The sequence below is a fragment of the Camarhynchus parvulus genome, chromosome 14, assembly GCF_901933205.1.
Source record: "Camarhynchus parvulus chromosome 14, STF_HiC, whole genome shotgun sequence".
NCBI classification, from domain to species: Eukaryota; Metazoa; Chordata; class Aves; order Passeriformes; family Thraupidae; genus Camarhynchus; species Camarhynchus parvulus.
The window spans coordinates 4,731,038-4,749,530 of record NC_044584.1 but is presented as its reverse complement, the minus strand read 5'-3'; the positions used below and the strand labels follow the sequence as shown (position 1 = coordinate 4,749,530).

The following is an 18,493-nucleotide window of genomic DNA, read 5'->3' as shown; positions in this document are numbered from 1 at the left end:
GGTTTGCCCTGTGGTGCTGAGCTAGAGCAGGCAGAGCAGCTGCCGAGGCTGCTGAGCCCCAGGCTGTGGAGTGTCCCACCTTTCCCAGGGGTAGCCACAGGGGATCATTTGCCCGCTCTGGTTTTGCGCTGACGCTGCTGTTCCTCTGTGTCTCCACAGCACACGTTTTGCAGGAGATGTGCCTTAACATCTGGTGAGTACAGGGCTGTTCTTGTGTGATGCAGCCAGAACACTGTTATTTCCTGGTTGATTTGCTTTCATCTAAAGAGAAACCTGCAGAAAAATGTCCAAAGGGCTTAAAACAAGCTGTCAGTCAGGTGTGCTACTGCAGCAGTGAGGGGCTGGGGCTGGGGGCTGATGGTGCACTCTGGAGCATGGGCACTGCAGACAGGGCTGGGCACAGGATGTTCTCAGATCCTGGAAAACGCAGTGGATAATCCCAGGATAATACATGTTTCGCCCAGAGCTGACCCACTGATTTCAAACTGAAAGCTTTCTGTGGCTGCCTGGATAAAGAAGCAGGGACCACGTTTGGCATCAACCCCTTCTCCCCATCCCCTCAGTGCCAGGCCTCTGGCCCCTGACTGAGCCCCACTGAGCTGCTTTAGCTCACCCAGCTCTTCCAGAGCCCTGGGAGAGCCCAAGCCCCTGGCTGCTGGCCTGGGCTGACCAGCTCTCACTTGGGTTGGACTCTGGCTGCAAAAAAAAAGACTTTTTTTGGCACGAGCCCTCTTGGCAAGTTGTTGTTCAGCACAGAGCCAAGCCATTGGCATTACCAGAACAGCGAGCCCTGAGGAGGCTCCCTGGGGAGTCCTGCAAAGCAGCAGCTCTTTCTGCCTTAAGATTTTTGTGTTCCACATGCAAGAGGTCCCTCTGCTTTGCATGTTAATCCCCTCATTGTGCTCTGCTATATCAACCCCAACCCACAGATCTGTGGCAAAAGGCTTTGCAATTGCAATCCCCATGCCTGGAGTGTTCCACAAACAGCTGGATGTGGCAGAGCTCAGTTGATGAGGTGGTGATCAGTCCAAGGCTTGGACTCAATGATCTTGGAGGTGTTTTCCAACCTAAGGAGCCCTGGGTTTCAGTGGTTGCTGGCAGCAGGAGCTGAGCCCAGGCCTGGGTGAGGAGCAGGTTGTGGCTGGGGCATCTGGTGATTTGTGCTCACTGCCTGTGAACACTCACCCTTCAGCCAGCACAAGGCAGTCTGAATCAGCGTGGGCTTCTTTCACTGGCAGCTCCCTCAATCATTATGGATTAAATAAACTGTAACTTTCCCACACCCCAAGACAAACCAAAGATGAAGGCTGGCAGGCCTCGGGTGAATATTCCTGGCTCTTTCCACGGCCACTCACCTGGGACTTGGCTGACCCCACCAGGGAAGGCACAAAGCACAGTTTCCACGCAGGGGCTCTGGCAGATGCCAGTGCCCTGTCCCAGCCCTCAGTGACTGTGCTGTTTTTCCCTCCCTGGCAGAGAAGTGCCCCGTGGACAACGCCAAGCTGACGGTGGTGGTGAACAACATCGCGGTGGCTGAGCAGATTGGGGAGCTGTTCATCCACTGCAAGTACGGCTGCCGGCCCGCCGCCAGCAGCAAGAACCCCGCCTTCGAGGTGGACCCGCGTGGCTGCCCCTTCACCATCAAACTCAGTGCCAGGAAGTGAGTGCTCCTTCCCGGGGTCCTCCCCAGGGAAAGGGCCCTGCCAGCCCAGCCCGAGCTGCCCTGCCCCAGCTGCCCTGTGGCTCCAGGGCTGTGCAGCTCCTGCCAGCACTGCTGTGTTTGGCTGTGCCAGGGGATGGGCAGGGTGGCTTCAGGGCACAGCTCAGGGCTGGTGTCAGAAGGAGCACGCTGTTTTCTGCTCCCTGAGTGCCAGCACTGGCACAGGTGGTGCATTGTGAGAGCAGCCATCTCACATCTGGGATGAAACTCCATGGCTGAGGTCAAGTAGAGAACTTGGGATTCTTTTTGTAAGAGGAATTATCTTCATTATATCCTATGAATTTGAAATCTACCTCCCTCCGCATCCCTGTTTTCCCTGTCTCCGTTGCCTGAAGGCTCAGCCCATCAGCTGCAGAAGTAGATGTGCCCTGTGAAAATGTGGCCTATTATTATTACTCTCAATTTTCTGGCCAAATGAGAATTTAAAGCTGGAATTGCAGTCTCAGAGCAGGAGGCTTTGGATCATCTGACAGCCTCACAGGGCTGGTTTGCTCCTCTCCTGAGGATCTGTGTTGTTCCCAATAATTTTTGCTCGTTGCTGATTTTCCCTGCCTTTTTTCTTTCGGTGCACAGGGATCATGAGAGCAGCTGTGATTACAGGCCCGTGCGCTGCCCCAACAACCCCAGCTGCCCTCCCCTCCTCAAAATGAACCTGGACGCTCACCTGAAGGAGTGTGAGCACATCAAGTGTCCCCACTCCAAATACGGGTAAGGAGCTGGTGCTTTGGGGTGGGGAACTGCACTGAGCTCGTGACTGAGCTGCTTTTTGGCTGCTGCAGCCTTGGGGTGGCCTGATGCTCTGAGCAGCTCTCCCCAGTGCTGTGCATTGGCCTCAGGCTGAGCTGGGGGTTCCAGGGGTTTCAAGAGGCAGTCCTGGAGCCTCGGGGTGGGAACAGGCAGGTCATGGTGAGGAGGAGGATGAGGAGGGTGAGTGCACAGGCAGCAGAGCAGGAGGAGAGTCAGAGCATGAAGAAAGGGGGATGAGGACAAGAGTAATTTGAGTACCATGGCTGTGTCTTGCCAAGCAGGCCTTGTCCCAGGCAAGGGAAGTGCTGATCCACCTCAGAGGGTTCCCTGTCACCTGAGCCCCAGGGCAGCCCCTGCTTGGGTTTACTGTTGCAGGAAGAGGGTTCACAGAAAGTTCTTCCATCACTGGCACAGGGCAGTGGTGGAGTCCCCATCCCCAGGGGATTTAAATGCCATGTAGGTGTGGCACTTGGGGACATGGGTTAGTGGTGGCCTTGGGGAACGAGGCCTTTTCCAACCTCAGCAGTTCTATGATTCCATGATCCTAAGCTGTGTCTTGGCAGAGGCAGAGCAAGGCAAGTCCTGTTAGAGCAGCCCTGACTCTGTGCCATGCTGCAGGCTCAAGGCAGCATCTGCTGAGGTCAGCTGCAGTTTTTTCCACTGGTTTTGATGGCTCCTGGTGAGCCCAACAAACTGACACCACCCTCTGTCTCCTGCCCAAGATCTGCTTTTCCTTCCCAGACAGACAGGGCAGTTTGGGGCCAGTGCCCTGCTGGAAGGATGGGAGCTGCTTGGCCTCTCTTGTCCTGCAGTTGCCTCTCCCAGCAGGATCATAGAATCATTAAAACTGGAAAGGACCTCCACGATGATCAAGTCCATGAACCACAGAATCCCTGCTGCTGGCAGGAGGAGCAGGACAGCTGGGGACCCACACAGGCTGAGCAAGGAGTCTCCAGGAGAGCCCTGCTCCAGCCAGCATCTGCCTTCCCCCCAGGTGTGCATTCATAGGAAACCAGGACACCTACGAGACCCACCTGGAGACATGCAAGTTCGAGGGGCTGAAGGAGTTCCTGCAGCAGACGGACGATCGCTTCCACGAGATGCAGGTGGCCATGGCCCAGAAGGACCAGGAGATCGCCTTCCTGCGCTCCATGCTGGGCAAACTCTCGGAGAAAATCGACCAGCTGGAGAAGAACCTGGAGCTGAAGTTTGGTGAGTGTGCACCACATGAGCTCTGTGCTCAGAGCTGCAGGGACAGGGCAGCTCTTGGGTGCTGCATTACAGGGCTGCTCTCCCTGATGGCAGCGGTGTGTTCCCAGGTTGGGGGGCAGTGAGTGCCCTCTGCCTGTTCCCTGGGGTGCCAGCAGTGGCTCTGCAGTGACTGTGGGCCTGTCCCTCTCTCACAGATGTGCTGGATGAGAACCAGAGCAAGCTGAGCGAGGACCTGATGGAATTCCGCAGGGACGCCTCCATGCTGAACGTGAGGATGGGCCCTGGGCTGGAGTTACCTGGCTCTGCCCCTGCCTGGGCTTCCCTGCAGTGGGGGAGGCTTTGGGGAGAGCCTTCTGCTCCAAAGCCTGGGCCTTTTACAGGGCCACTGTCCGCTCCTCCCTGCCTGCAGAAAGCAGGGAGATAAGCAGATCCAAGCAGTCTGGTGAATTGCAGAGTGAGGACAGGACAGTGTATTCTGAGAGGTGTTTCTGGGCCTCTCTGAATACTGAGAGTTTAGTGCTGGTCTGAGGCACTGTCAGAGCCCTGTGGCCTCTGGAGGGAGGTGACAGAGGGTGTGGCAGTCACAGAGCAGAGCAGAGACCCCGGTCAGAGGATGGGTTGGCCACTTAGGAAGGGCCCTGTGGGAGTCAAGAGCACAAGAGGGGTTGGAGCAGTGGCGGGGACAGTCCTAAAGCCATGTCCAGGCCAGGCTGGCCTGGGTGGCTCCACAGCTCACACAGCCTGTTGTGTTTTTCAGGATGAGCTCTCCCACATCAATGCTCGGCTCAACATGGGCATCCTTGGATGTGAGTATGCCCATTATTGCCTGGGCTGGGTGTGGGGAGCCCAGGGAGCCCTCCTGGCTGCTCTCACAGCTGTGCAGGGCAGCAGCACTGCCCTCCCTCCCTCACCTGGCTCTCCTTTCTGCAGCCTATGATCCTCAGCAGATCTTCAAGTGCAAGGGGACCTTTGTGGGCCACCAGGGCCCCGTGTGGTGTTTGTGTGTGTACTCCATAGGAGACTTGCTCTTCAGTGGCTCCTCAGACAAAACCATTAAGGTAAGAGCTTCCCTCTGCCATGCACCTTCTGCATTTGCATGTGGAACAGAAGCTGAGTTCGTTTGTGGGGTGGGTGGATGTTGCTTCCTAAAGTTTCCTCCAAAGAATCAAATGATTCTTTATGATCATAGCTGGACAAAATTATCTGCAAGGAAACATTATGTGCTAGTGAAATTGAGAGACAAGCAGAGATCTTTGCAAGGCCCTGATTAGAATCTCATTCCTGCAGCTGCTGGTTTTGCTTTATGTGGCATTTAGGGTATTCAGGACTATTTCAGCTTCTGATTTTATGTTCCTTTGTCATAAAAAGTCATCTTTGAACAAAACATTTGTCCCTGATCCGGTGTGTCGTTTCCCTGTTTTATGGCATGTTTGTTTCCCTTTGTCCTGTTTTCAGTAACTCAGACTGACAGCACTGCCCCAGTGCAGCCTCAGCAGCCCTGCCCAGTGTCACCCTGGTGGCTGCTGGCCAGGCTGGGACCCCATGGCTGCCACAGCTGACCCTGCCAGGAGCAGAGCTTTGCTTTAGCTTCCTTGGCTGTGGAGCCACGTGGAGGGAAATGGATATTGCTGTACATTAGGGAAGGAGAGCAGATTTCTCCCCTGCTCTGCTCGGGGCGCCACATTCCCACGTTCCTCCTGAGAGAGCCCTGTGTGCTCAGGGAAAAGCCTCTGCAGTGGCAGAGGAAGCTGTGCTGTGCCACTGGAGCCCTGGCATGGGTGGGAAGTGCTACAGCAGGAGCCTGAGAGCTGCTCCTTTGTCTCAGTGTTGTGCTGGCCTGGGCTGAGGGAGCAGAGCTGGAGCAGCTGCTGGCCTGTGTCTCGTTAGCTTCAGCCTGGCCCTCTGCAGCCCTTTCCCTGTGCTAGCCAAGCCTGCAGGCCCACGGCTGGCAGGCAGTGAGTGCCCAGGTGCCAGGCAGTGAGTGCCCAGGTGCCAGGCGTGCCCAGGTGCCAGGCAGTGCCCAGGTGCCAGCCAGCCTGTTTCCTCCTCTGGCTGCTGACATCCTGCCCAGGCTCCAGCCACTGCTCGTGTTCTCTGTTAGGTGTGGGATACCTGTACCACGTACAAGTGCCAAAAGACCCTGGAGGGTCACGATGGAATTGTGCTGGCTCTCTGCATCCAGGGGTGAGTGAGGAGGGACACCTGTCCCTGGAGAGAGTGGGGACAGCCCTGGGGCCCCTGAGCATGCCCTCACGCTTCCCATCCTCTGTCCTGCCTGTGCCATGGCACTGTCCCTCGGTGACCCCTTTGTGTCATTGCAGGAACAAGCTGTACAGTGGCTCTGCTGACTGCACCATCATCGTGAGTACAGGGCACCCACAGCAGCAGGGACTGCCCCTCCTCTGCCAGGGGGGAGCGACAACCCTCCTGTGCTGGATCCACCCCTGGGGTGGGCTTGGGGCTTTCCTGCAGGGTGGATTTTCCATTCCCAGCTCCTCCCAGGGAGCAGGGGGCCAGTGCTCTGGGCTGGGGCAGGGTGGCCTGTCCAGCCCCTCATGGGCTCTGCTTGGGTGGGCTTGGCAGTGATCTTAGAGGGCTTTTCCCACCTAAACCATTGCATGATTCTTGTTTGCAGGTCTGGGATATTCAAAACCTGCAGAAGGTGAACACGATCCGAGCACACGACAATCCTGTTTGCACTTTGGTCTCCTCACACAACATGCTCTTCAGTGGCTCCCTCAAAGCCATCAAGGTGCAGCTCCAGGGCTCCTCTGGGGCTGCCTGGGGACCAGGGGTACAAACTCTAAGGCAGAAGTGTCCAAAGGGGAAGGAAGTGGCATTTTTGACCTGTAGGTGACCTTGTTGCTAAGGTCTCCTGAGCCACAGAGCAGCCAGCACTGCAGAGGTTTAGCCCATGCTCTGTGCTCAAGGGAAAGCTGTTCTCTGGCTGCAAAAGCACTGTATTTCTTCCAGCTCTAAACCTGAGGCTGCAGCTGCAGTATCCTGGCAGCTCCTGAGCGTGTGTGTCCTCAGGTCCCCAACAGACCTGCCCAGACCATTGGGAATTGTGTCTAGGCTCCAGAGCTGGCTGGAGGTTCAGGCTGTCTGTTTTGAAACCACCTCCAAAGGATCTTGAGTCTGCTTTCCCTACCTAAAACATGCAGAAATCAGGAACAGCTTTTCAGGCTGCCCTTTAAAGCCTTGGCTAGATTCCTGTGGTTGTGCTTCCAGCTCCTGGTGAGACAGCTTATGGGCCCGTCCATCTGTAAGAGGACTGTGCTCTTTTCTTTATCTGGGGCCTGGAGTGGTTCAGCTCTGGAGAGGGCTCAAGGCTGGAGCAGCCACACAGCACAAGGAGAATTTGGGGCCTTTTGGGTTTGTCATCCCTGGCCAGTTCCTGCCAATGAGCCAGGCAGGCTCAGAGAGGGGGGAGTGAGCTCTGGCAGTCGCTGTGTGCCAGGGGTGGGAGGGGAAGTGCAGGGCAGTTCCTTGCTGCAGCTGTGGTCTGGGCTTTGCAGCCCGTGGCTCTGCTAGGGGAGGGTCTCTGCCAGCAATAATGCAGGCTCCAGGCTGGCTCCCTCAGGGAATGTGCTTGCTCAGCAGTTTCTGGGCTTTATCTGCAAGTCAGTGGGATCAGGCGATTCCCATCAGGCAGGAGAACTGGCACAAGGATCCCCACAAGAGCTGTGAGGGCCTCGGGCAGGGTGGGCAGGGAAGGTGGGCACTGCTGTGTCCTGCCCAGCCCCACTGAGATTCCTGTGTGTGTCCCTGCTTTCCACAGGTGTGGGATATTGTGGGAACTGAGCTCAAGCTGAAGAAGGAGCTGACAGGTCTCAACCACTGGGTTCGAGCGCTGGTGGCTTCCCAGAACTACCTGTACAGTGGATCCTACCAGACCATCAAGGTGGGACTGAGCGCTGGTGACACCCTGAGCCCCTCTCCCTGTCCCCCTCTGGGCTCTGCACTGGGGCAGCAGCACCAGAGGCAGCTGCTGGGATGTGAGAGCACTGCTGACACGAGGGGTTTTCCTGTGCTGATTGCATCTCTGCAGGCTGGGCCTCGGGAGCTGCTGGGGAGGCTCACTGGGACAAACTGGGGCCTCAGCCGTGGCGCCTCGAGGCTGCTGCAGCCTTATCTGCACTGACACTCCTGCTGATAACGGGGGAAGGTCACTGCCTGGCTGCAGAGCTACCATAAATCCGTGTGAGGGTTCCCAGTGCCCTCCCTCCTCTGTGCTGGCTCAGGTTCTGGTGAATAGGTCACCTCTCAGGGGTGAACTGTCTGGGGGACGCAGGAAAATTGGAAGTTGCCTTTCTCCGTGTTAATGAATCTCTGTTAATTTGTCTGCGTTGGGTTTTAGTGCTGTCAAGGACTGGGCTGTGTGTGCAGTCACACACAAAGGGTGTGAAGTCTCCACACAACTTTTCCAGCCTGCATATTTAAAGTTGGGCAGCTAAATAAGATAACAGGGATTTGCTCTGCAGTGCTGAACATTCCCAGCTGGATAGATTTGTCCCTAAAGGTGTGATCTGGGCACACGGGGAGCCAGGCTGACTCTGTGTGTGGCAGAATGGCTGCAAGGGATCTCCCCTGGGGAGAAGGGTCTCATCCTGCCTCTGCTCCACCTCTCTCAGATCTGGGACATCCGGAACCTGGAGTGTGTGCACGTGCTGCAGACGTCGGGAGGCAGCGTCTACTCCATCGCCGTGACCAACCACCACATCGTGTGTGGCACCTACGAGAACCTCATCCACGTATGGCACGGGCTGCTGGGCTTCGGGATGGGCACAGGAGAACCTCATCCACATATGGGACAGGCACCGGGCTTGGGGATGGGCAAAGGAGAACCTCATCCATGTATGGCATGGGCACAGAGCTTGGGGATGGGCACAGAACCTCATCCACGTATGGCATGGGCACAGGGCTTGGGGATGGGCACAGGAGAACCTCATCCATGTATGGGTTGGGCACAGGGGCTTGGGGGTGGGCACCTGTCTCTGGCTGTCCCCTTGGGCACAGCATCTGGCTCTGGCTGTCCCCTGGGGCACAGCACCCCCTGGCACTGTGCATGGAGGCAGGAACAGCTCTCAGAGGGGAGCTGGGTGGCCTCAGCACAGTGTGATGCCCAAGCCCAGCTGTCCCCGCAGGTGTGGGACATCGAGACCAAGGAGCAGGTGCGCACGCTGACCGGGCACGTGGGCACAGTGTACGCCCTCGCCGTCATCTCCACGCCCGATCAAACCAAAGTCTTCAGCGCGTCCTACGACCGCTCGCTCAGGGTGCGTGTGTGGGGCCGGACCCAGAGCCTGGGACAGCCCAGGAGCCCCGAGGGAAGGGCGGGGGGAACCCCAGGGGCCTCTGTGTGTCACTTGTGTCACCCGTGTCACCCGTGACATGCAGCATCCCCTGTCCCTCGCGGTGCTCCGAGCTGTGCTGGGCTCACCTCCCCGTGTGTCCCCGCAGGTGTGGAGCATGGACAACATGATCTGCACCCAGACCCTGCTGCGCCACCAGGGCAGTGTCACCGCCCTGGCCGTGTCCCGTGGCCGCCTCTTCTCCGGTGCCGTGGACAGCACTGTAAAGGTGGGTCTGCTCAGGCTGTTCCTGCTGGTCTGGGCTCGTCCAGTGCTGGAGTTAGGCATTAAATGAATTAGGAGTCAAAGTGACAGGAGGGTGCAGCCAGGTGAGAGTTCAGCTCTGCTGCCAGGGAACAAGTGACCAGACAAGAGGACATAACTTCAAACTAGGCCAGGGGAGGTTCAGGTTGGACATCAGGGAGCATTTCGTCATGGAAATGTTGCTAAGGAAGGGGCTGTCCAGGGAGGTGGTGAAATCCTTATCCCTGGAGGTGTCCAGGAAGTGACTGGACTCTGTGGCACTCAGTGCTCTGGGCTGGGGAACAAGGTAGGGATCAGTCACAGGTTGGATTTGATGATCTTGGAGGTCATTTCCAACCTTAATGATTCTGGGATTCTTTGAAACAAGGGGATGGTTCTCCAGGGGCGGGAGGTTTCCCTCCTGACAGTATTGTGGGTGCTGGCAGTGCAGAGGGAAGCTCTGTGGGGCTGAGGAGAAGCCCACAGGGCTGCTCAGGAGTCACTGCCTGCGGTGCTGCTGTCTGTCTGCAGGTCTGGACGTGCTAACGAGAGCGTCACACGAGTCCTGCACACTGAAAGACCAAAAACTCTCCCCTCCATCGGCCTGTGGGTGGCCACACCACTGAAACGACTGCTGCAGCTCCTCCTGCACCGACCACTGCCTGCTGCTGCTGCCCCTCGGCCGGCGGCTCTCCGGACAGCTCTGCCCCACGGGCGCTCCAGGTGTTCCCTCAGATCTGCCCCACATGGTTGGAAAAGAGGAAGCTCTTCAGTGCCACTACCCTCCTCTGCCTGTGTCCCCCCAGCTGGGGACACCCCAAGGCTGGGGCTGGGGTGACACTGGGCCTGGGGGCTCAGTGTCAGTGCCAGGACTGGACAGATCCGTGTGTCCTGTGGGGACAGGCTGGGCCCCTGTCCGTGGCAGGACTGAGCTTTAGGCTGTACCCTGGGTGGGCACCCGACCCCTTTCTGTCTCTAGTATTTAATTTACTGCCAAGGCGCCGGGCCGATCCAGCTGGGAAGAGGTGTTTCCTTGAGTAGCCAGGTACGATTTTTATGCCACAGCTAGTTCTCAAATCAAGTTCCACAAGCCCATTGTTCACCACCCTGTAATAATGGTCTCCACATTAAAGACAAAAAGCCTCCGTTGCATTTTTACTCACATTTTCTACTGTTTTTAAGATTGTAATATAGATTTGATTATTTCTTCATTGACAATAAAAGCAGAGAGTTGTTCCTGCCCGGTGTGAGTTATTGCAGGGAGCCAGCAGCCAGCACTGGCCCCGTGGGGTGAAAATTGAAGTGCCTGGGCCCTGCACTCCATGGGGAACAGGTCCCAGCCAGGCCCCAGCACCCCACAGAGGCACCCAGGGCTGCCCTCAGACTGTGCAGCACAAACACCCAGCACGCCACGAGGACTCGGGAGGGCCTGGGGACACAAACAGTGGTGGCAGCCCGGCAGGGGTTTTATTTTTTTATTTTTGTTTAAATATTTGTTGCCAGACTTGGTATAGGAGCAAACGTCTTCACAGCACCACGAGCCATCTACAATTCAGAATAGGAAGAATAAAGACGAGTAGAGGTGAAATCTAAGCACAGAAGAGCAGGGAGCAGCACCAAGATGCAGAGCTGGACAGATGGGATACGATACAGAGTCCATAACTTAATCATAAAAAATATATATATGTATATATCCATCATGTAGAACTTTATGGATTTTTTTTTTAGATACATATTTTTTTTCTTTTCAACAGATATTTTCAGGCGGGTGATTTATTTATTTTTTTAAATTGTTTTTAAAGTCTATTTTTTTGTGTTTTGTTGTTTTTTTTTCAAAAGAAATTTCAAAGTTGTGCCAAACACATCTGGATCAGCGACCACAACAGGAGAGACAGGGGAGACAGGGCAGGTGGGGAGAGGGAAGGAGGGAGAGACCACTCCACGTCTCGAGAGAAAGAAAGGAACAGCAACACTTTTGTTTGGAAACCACAAGCAAAAAATGCATTCATCAGGACTCAAGCGACTGAACCAGACTCCAACTCCAGTTTGTACAGGAATATACAGCGGTGCATCCCGCGGGACACACCGGGCACACGCACCCCGCGTGCACACCCACGCACACCCACACGCACCCAGACACAGACCGACAACAAAAGCGAGAAAAAGAAACCGAACCAAACCCTGAAGACACTCCAAAAGAAATGAAACACCTCCGGTGTAAGAATTAACAAAAACCTCCATAAAACAAGGCACATCCTTTGAGTTCGTAATGGTGGAAAAAGAAAGACGCGACACTGAATCCCAACGGAAAACCCGACCAGAACCGCTCGCACGTACCTTCCACCCAGAGAAAAGGTAAATATTGTGCTACTCTTAGAATGAGTTTGCCACAAGACACACAGCTTAGTATAATCTAATAGTTTTTCTCAAGCTAAAATCCAGTTTTCTCTTGATTTCTTTTAAACTGCTTTATATATAATTGCTAATATTTTTAAATCTTTTAAATATATATTTGTTAAAGTTTATTTCTTTTTTATTATTTTGGGGTTGGGGGAAATCTGCTTTATATCTTTTTTTTATTTTTTTTTTCCCCTCCAATAAATTAATACTTTTTTTTTTATAGCTTATCACCGTCCTGTCCCCAGGCGGGGAGGGGCCGGGCAGGGGCACGTCCCGCTGCCCCCAGGGCCACCGCCAGCCTTGCCCGCCCCCGCCAACGCCGACCGAGAAAAAAAACCAAAGTTTAAAAATCAAAATTAAAAACGGAGCAAAGAAACCCAAGTGCATTTGCCCGCCCGGCCCCGCCACCAGCAAACGCCATCGGTGACACGCGGCTGGCGGAGCCACCGCGCCGGGCAGGGCTTGTGCTACATTCGGGCGGCGGTGACCCGCGGCACCGCAGCTGGCAGGGTCAGCCCGGAGCCCCCCGGAGCCCCGGTCCGGAGCTTTGTGTTGCTTTGTTTCTTCTGTTGGGTTTTATTTCTGTGGTTTTTGTTTTTTTTGCTTCTGCAAAAGGGAGTCCTGCCGGAGCCGGCGCCGAGTCCGTGAGCACAATCCTGAGGTATCTTCTTCTTTGTGCAAACCCCGAGGGACGGGATGTCCAGGAGGGGACGGCTGTACAAAGGGGACGGGGAGAGGGCGGCGGGGCCGGGGGGTCGTGGATCGTTGTGCCCTTGTGCCCACGTAAGCCCTGAGGTTCTCGGGGCCCTGGCGCCCCTCACTCCAGCATGGCATCCAGCTGGTCCGCCAGGTCGTCGAACATGCTGCCGATGTCGTCCAGGATGCTCACGGTGCTCTTCGACTCCACGGCCGAGCTGGGGAGTGACAGAGATGGATCAGGGCAGGGCATAGAATGGGGACATGGCACAGCCCCCCGGGCCCCATGGCACGGCCCTCCTGCCCCTTTGTGCTGCGGTGCCCAGCATTGTGTCCCCAATGCCATGGCAGAGTGTTACAACTCCATGTCCCCAGCGTCCCCTCTCCAAGGCAGGCCCCAGGGCACCCACATGCCACCCGTGCCTATGCTGCTCCAGAAGATGTCCTTCAGTGTCACCTCCCCAGGGCAGTTCCAGCCAGGATCCCCTGGTGCCCCACCAGTGTCCCCCAGCACCACCCCACTCCCGGTGTGGTGTCACAGCCTAACTAACCCCTGTGCATGCTCCTTATGGCCTGCTGGGCTCGGAGGCACCGAGCGCCTCACACCCTCGCGGGGGCCACCACCCACTCCTGCACCCCCTTACTCTGCCGCCTGGCTGTCCTCCTGCTTGATCTTCTCCTCCACGGCCTGCAGCGCGGCGGCCAAGGACGCGCTCGTCTCCTCCAGCTTCTGCTGCGCCAGCTCGGAGCCGCCGCTGTCCACGGACGGGCTGGCGATGGTGGAGCGGGGCGGCTTCACCGGCACCTGCTGGGGCTGCGCGCCGGGCGACAGGGGCTTGGCGGGGCTGGAGCAGAGCGAGGGCGGGGTGCTGGAGGGCTTGGCCGCGGGGCTCAGCTGCCGGGCTGGCGACGGGGCCGGTGTGGAGCTGGCGCTCACCGACTGGATGGCGGCGTGGGGCTTGGGGGGCTTGGGCGCCGTGGGGGGCGGCGTGGGCTTGGGGGACACCGGGGGCGGCGTGCCATGGACCCGCTTCACCTCTGCGGAGAGAAGGGAGAGGGGCAGGGACCCCCGGCTGGGACCCCCGGCGTCCGCCCGTCCCGGGGGGCTGGCGGGGCACCTACCTGGGCTGCCGGGGCTCGGGATGGGCACCTTTTTGGGGACGGGCACCGGCGGCCCGGGCATCTTCTGAGGCGGCTGCGTCAGCACGGGCTTGGGGGACACCGGCGGCTTGAAGGGCTTCTTGGGCTCGGCGGGCGGCGGGACGAACTCGGGGCCGTCGGGGCGGGCGGCGGGCGGCGGGGTGGGCGGCGGCTCGGCTCCGCTCAGCTCCGAGGCCGGCCGCCGCTTCACGGTGCCGGTGCCGTTCTGGTACACGGCGAGCGTGGCCGGCTCCAGCGCCGGCTCCTTGTCCTTGGCTTTGGGCCGGCGCTTGACGGTGTCGGACTCGGTGAGGACGAAGCGGACGCCGTCCTGCTGGCTCTGCCTGGCCCGGATCCGCCGCTTGAGCGTGGCGCTGGCCTCCACCTTGGCCAGGTCCCCGTGGCGGTGGGCCGGGGACAGCCCTCGCCCGTCTCCCCGCGGGCTGGCCCCAGGGGCCGCGGCCGCTGCTTGATGGTGAGGGTGCCGTCCTCGGCGAACGGGATGCCGTCCGGGGAGCCGCCGCGTTCCACCCGCAGCCGCTTCGCCGGGGCCGTCGGCGGCCGCCTCCGACCGCACGCTGTCGGCGCTCGCGGCGGGCGGCTGCCACCAGCCCGGTGACGGGGCCGCTGATGGTCCGGCGCCGGTTCACCACCTCCCGTCCAGCCCGATGGCCTCCTTATGCTTGACGGTGGCCAGCACGGTGGCCACGCGGGCGCGGTCGGGGCTGCCGGCGGCGGCCGGGCTGTAGGTAGTAGCCCTCGGGCGCCTTGGCCGGCACCGGCCCGGCCCGGCTGCCACGTGCGGCTTCTGCAGCGCCAGGGCGCGGGCCCCGCCGCCGATGGACGACATCTCCAGCATGGCCGCGATGCTGCGCGACGCTGCCGGCGCTGCCCGTGTCACGCTGCCGCCCAGGTCGCTCGCTCGCCGCTGCTCCCGGCGGCCCTCGCCCTCGGCGCTCGGGGCTCCGACGGCCGCCTCGCCCTCACCCTCCTTGGGGAAGTCCTCGGCCATGCCGGCGCTGGAGATGGCAGAGCTGGAGCGCTTGGGAGGGGGTGGCGGGGGTCCCTTCTTCTTGGGCCGCACGGCGAAGGACTGGCTGCGGTTGACGTTCTTGTCGCCGCCCGGCGGTGCCCGCACCGAGTGGCTGCGGCCCACGCGGCGCTGCACGGTGGCGTAGGGCCCCGCGTCCGGCACCAGCAGCTCGTCCCGCTCCTGCTCGCTGTCGGAGGCGGCGTAGCGGTTCAGGCTGTGCGCCCGCTTCTTCGGCCTGCCCGGCTCCTCCTCGCCCTCGCCCGCGGGCGGCAGGCACAGCACGGGCACCGAGACGGGCAGCACGGGCACCCCCGGCGGCGCCGCCTCGCCCTCGGCGGGCTGCGGCAGGACGTAGGCGAAGCCGCGGTGCGTGGGCGACTGGGGCAGGGAGCGGGGCGATGCCGGGCGCTCGCCGGGCGGCAGCAGCTGCGGGTGGGCTTCACCTTGGCGGTGGCGTGAGGGGCCGCCGGGCCTTGCGGGGACGAGGGCCGTGCCTTGCCGGGGGTGTGCGGCGGCGTCAGCTGCCCGGCGGAGGCGGGGAAGGGCTGCCGGGGCTTGCCGGGCACCGGGGGCACGCTGGCGCGCTTCACGGGGTGGCCGTGCCGGGGCGGGCGGCTCTCCTTGGGCGGCGCAGGGGGGCTCTCCCCGGCCCCCTCCGCCAGGTACTCCTGGCTCTTGGAGATGGCGGCGGCGGGCGGGCCCCGCGGGCCGTCCCCCAGCAGCTCCTGCGAGCTGCTCATCCCCCGGGCGCGGCCGCCCAGCCCCGGCGGCGAGCGGTAACCGGGGGCCGCGGGGTTCGCCGCCTTCTCGCGGGGCTCCTCGGGGCCTTCGCCCGTTATGGCCACCTGCAGCTCGCTGCTGAGCTCGCTGTCCTGGAACGTGGTCATCTTGGGCGACTGGCACTCGGGCGGCTCCGGCGGCGGGGACTCGATGGCCAGCACCTCTGGGCTCGGCCCCGACGCCTTCCTCTTCAGCGTGCCCGGCTCGTACTTGCCCAGCTCGGCGCGCTGCAGCTCCGCCAGCTTCTTCACCGCCAGCATCAGCTTCTTCTGGTGGCCTGGGGGCGGCACATGCCGTCAGTGTCACCGCCAAGGCCACCGCAGGCAGCGCCGCGCGCCGGGCCTTACCCAGCTTGGTGATGCCGATCTCCTGCAGGTCCTCCCAGGTGATGTCGGTGATGAAGTCGATGTTCTCGTAGCCGTTCTCCACCAGCACCTTGTAGTACTGGGACAGGCCGATCATGGAGAGCCACAGCGCCAGGTTGGCCTGGGGTGGGTGTGGGGCACGGCTCAGCACCAGCTGGCACCAGGGTCTGGCCCTGCCACCCCAGGCACACAGGAGAGCCCATCTTGCTGGGGCATCGCAGCCCCAGGGGACTTTCCCTGTCCCCGTGCCCCACAAGCATCCTGGGCTATTGCCAGCCCCATTCCCATGGGAAGCCTCTCACTGTGCCCAGACATTGGGGCAGGAGGGGTGTCACAGTGCCACATCCACAGGGATGACAGCTGGCAGCAGCCTGATGGGCCCTGGGGAGCTGCCAGGAGGGGACATGGGCAGCTCTGGGACCATGGAGCCAGCTCCCACCCTTCTCCAGTGCCACCCCTCCCCGGAAGAAGACAGGAGGAGACCCGTTCCCACCACGGGTGTAGCTTCTGTCCCCCCGGCCCTGCACGGCCCTCACCGGTTTGTACTCGGGCAGCCACTCGGGGATGCTGAGGTTGTTGATCTCGGAGGCGATCTTCTTCCTGTGCCCCGGCTTGGTGACCCCGATGGCCGTGAGGTCCTGGGGCAGAGAGGGGGGTCAGTGCCGCCCTGCTCCGGCCGTGCCTCCCTCCCACCGCCCCCGGCCCCACCTCCGGCGTCATCCGGCTGATGGTGGTGATGTCGTAGCCGGCGTTGATGAAGTTGGGAGCGTAGAGCTGCAGCTGGAACTTGCAGAGCCACTGGTACACGGCCTCGGAGCTCTGGGGAGAGAGGGGACAGATGGATGGGGACCCGCCCTGGGGATGGGGACCCGCCACTCCTGCCCCTGTCCCCCAGGCTGTCCCCACCACACGCTCCCCACGGCACCCAGCGCTCCCCGCTCACCTTCCCCTCTGACGGAGGCTCCATTTTCTTCAGCTGGGGCTCGGCGGGGGGCTGGGGGGCGTAGGGGGAGCTGGCCACGCTCTGCGACCGCGACGAACCTGCCGGAGGGGCAGCGGTCAGCGCGGCCCGGCCCCGGGCTCCGGCCAAGGGAAGCGAGGGAGAGCCGAGCCCTGCCCTGGGCGGGTGCCACAGCCACAGCTTGGCAGGGCCAAGGCAGGCACAGGAGAGCACACAGGACACCCAGCGCAGCAGAGCAGCCGGAGCACCCGCGGTGCCCCGGACAGGGTGCTGCTCCTCGGGGAGGGGCAGGAGAGCTGCTGCACCCAGCACAGCCCCGAGCAGTGGGACCCAGCCAGACGTGTCCCCCAGAGCCGGTGTCCCTGGAGGCCAGGCAGCAGCCAGAGGGGTTCCTGTGCCCAAAAGCCTCTGGCCCCACTCCTCTGGCCTTGCCACCCGCCAGGCAGGCTCGCAGGAGCTGTTCATCCCTTGGACTCCCCCACGGGCATCCCTCCAGGGTAAGGAGCGCTGCCCTGAAATTTTTCCCTTATGGTTCTGATCAGGATGGACGAGAAACCCCTTTACCGCCACCAGCAACTGCATCTTCCGTGTGTGTGTGTGTGTGTGTGTGTGTGTGTGTGCATCCCCCCTGTGTGTGTGTGTGCGTGTGCATCCCCCCTGTGTGTACATCCCCCCTGTGTGTGCATCCTTCGGGCATCTGCATCCCTCTCGCGTGGGCATCCTCCTCACATGTGCATCCCTCTGCCGTGTGCATCTCCCTCACGTCTGCATCCCACTTGCGTCTGCATCGCTCCAGCGTTTCCCCCTCTCCCTAGCAACGTCTGCGCCCCCCTCCCCGCGTGCCCACCGCCCTCCGTGTGCGCGCCCCCTCCCCCGAGCGCATCCCCCTGCCCAGCCCTCCCTGCCCGCGGCCCGGGCAGCTCTGGGCATCCCCCCACGCCCACCCCCACGTGTGCCTCTCCCGTCTGTCCCCCCGGTCCCCGGTCCCGTGCCACTCCCGTGGCGTGGGCACCCCGGTGGCGTGGCCGTGCTCCCCGCAGCCCCCCAGCACGGACGGCGGTGGCGGGGGGGAGACCCCGCTCGGGCTCCAGCAGGGCTGGCGGGGGGCCAAGGAAGGGAAGGGGCCGGGGAGCAGCGGTGCCCCCCCTGCCCGCCCCACGCCGCCCCCCGCCCCCCACGGGCCCCCACTAACCGAGGCAGGAGAAGGCCTGGCAGCAGCCGAAAGGCGACAGAGTCATTTTTTACCCACACGTTTTTCTTCTGGCGACGGGTGCCGTGGCAATAAAAAAAAAGACAAATCCCTGGATCCACGGCACGGCCAGGGCTCCTCCTGCTCCGGCAGCCGGGCGGCCGCAGCACGCACCTGCGGGGATGTCCTGCGCCTTGGCCGGCCCATCGCCCACGGCAGACTCTTGCGCAGAAGCCTTCTGGGAAAGGACCGTTGCCAGCAGCTGAAAAACACCCCGGCAAGGGGGGAGAGCAGGCAGCAGTGAGGCGGGCGGAGGGGGCCGGCGGGCCGGGGGTGCGTGTCGCGGGTGTTGTGGATGTCGCCGATGTCGCGGGTGTCGCGGGTACCGTGGATGCTGCGGGTGCTGCGGGTGCTGCCAGCTCGGGCGAGGGTGGGCAGGGAGGGTTGCAGCAGATTTCGGCGGCAGCGGGGAGAGCGGGAGCAGCAGATGGTGCTTTGCCGGCAGCAGGAGCCCACGGCACCGCCGCACCCCAAAGCCAGCCTGGCACATGCCCAGCCCAGGCTGCCGGCACGGGCTGGGGGTCCCCTGTGCCCGCAGGACGGAGCCCCCCTGGCTGGCAGCGTGCTCGTGGGCATGGCAGGCAGGGTGCCGG

The 18,493-nt window shown here is 61.0% G+C and overlaps 2 protein-coding genes across 3 annotated transcripts in view; one reads left to right on the top strand and one right to left on the bottom strand.

Moving 5' to 3' along the window:
- TRAF7 (TNF receptor associated factor 7) overlaps positions 1-10,515 on the top strand; it is a 28,739-nt gene extending 18,224 nt beyond the window's left edge. For both annotated transcript variants that reach the window (XM_030958357.1, XM_030958358.1), the window contains exons 7-21: positions 160-193; positions 1,477-1,660; positions 2,294-2,428; positions 3,462-3,679; positions 3,874-3,947; positions 4,437-4,485; positions 4,610-4,737; positions 5,781-5,863; positions 6,001-6,040; positions 6,315-6,431; positions 7,461-7,583; positions 8,314-8,433; positions 8,827-8,958; positions 9,143-9,262; positions 9,808-10,515. In XM_030958357.1, coding sequence (XP_030814217.1) covers positions 160-193; positions 1,477-1,660; positions 2,294-2,428; positions 3,462-3,679; positions 3,874-3,947; positions 4,437-4,485; positions 4,610-4,737; positions 5,781-5,863; positions 6,001-6,040; positions 6,315-6,431; positions 7,461-7,583; positions 8,314-8,433; positions 8,827-8,958; positions 9,143-9,262; positions 9,808-9,822 — 1,572 coding nt within the window. In that variant the 3' untranslated portion in view covers positions 9,823-10,515. The remainder of the gene's footprint in view (positions 1-159; positions 194-1,476; positions 1,661-2,293; positions 2,429-3,461; positions 3,680-3,873; positions 3,948-4,436; positions 4,486-4,609; positions 4,738-5,780; positions 5,864-6,000; positions 6,041-6,314; positions 6,432-7,460; positions 7,584-8,313; positions 8,434-8,826; positions 8,959-9,142; positions 9,263-9,807) is intronic.
- Positions 10,516-12,352: 1,837 nt separating this feature from the next.
- CASKIN1 (CASK interacting protein 1) overlaps positions 12,353-18,493 on the bottom strand; it is a 28,502-nt gene continuing 22,361 nt past the window's right edge. Inside the window, 15 exon segments of the mRNA XM_030958394.1 lie at positions 12,353-12,590; positions 13,017-13,410; positions 13,495-13,932; positions 13,935-14,052; positions 14,054-14,096; positions 14,098-14,167; positions 14,170-14,249; positions 14,251-14,293; positions 14,296-14,979; positions 14,982-15,602; positions 15,673-15,811; positions 16,227-16,328; positions 16,399-16,509; positions 16,634-16,731; positions 18,015-18,102. Coding sequence (XP_030814254.1) covers positions 12,494-12,590; positions 13,017-13,410; positions 13,495-13,932; positions 13,935-14,052; positions 14,054-14,096; positions 14,098-14,167; positions 14,170-14,249; positions 14,251-14,293; positions 14,296-14,979; positions 14,982-15,602; positions 15,673-15,811; positions 16,227-16,328; positions 16,399-16,509; positions 16,634-16,731; positions 18,015-18,102 — 3,126 coding nt within the window. The 3' untranslated portion in view covers positions 12,353-12,493.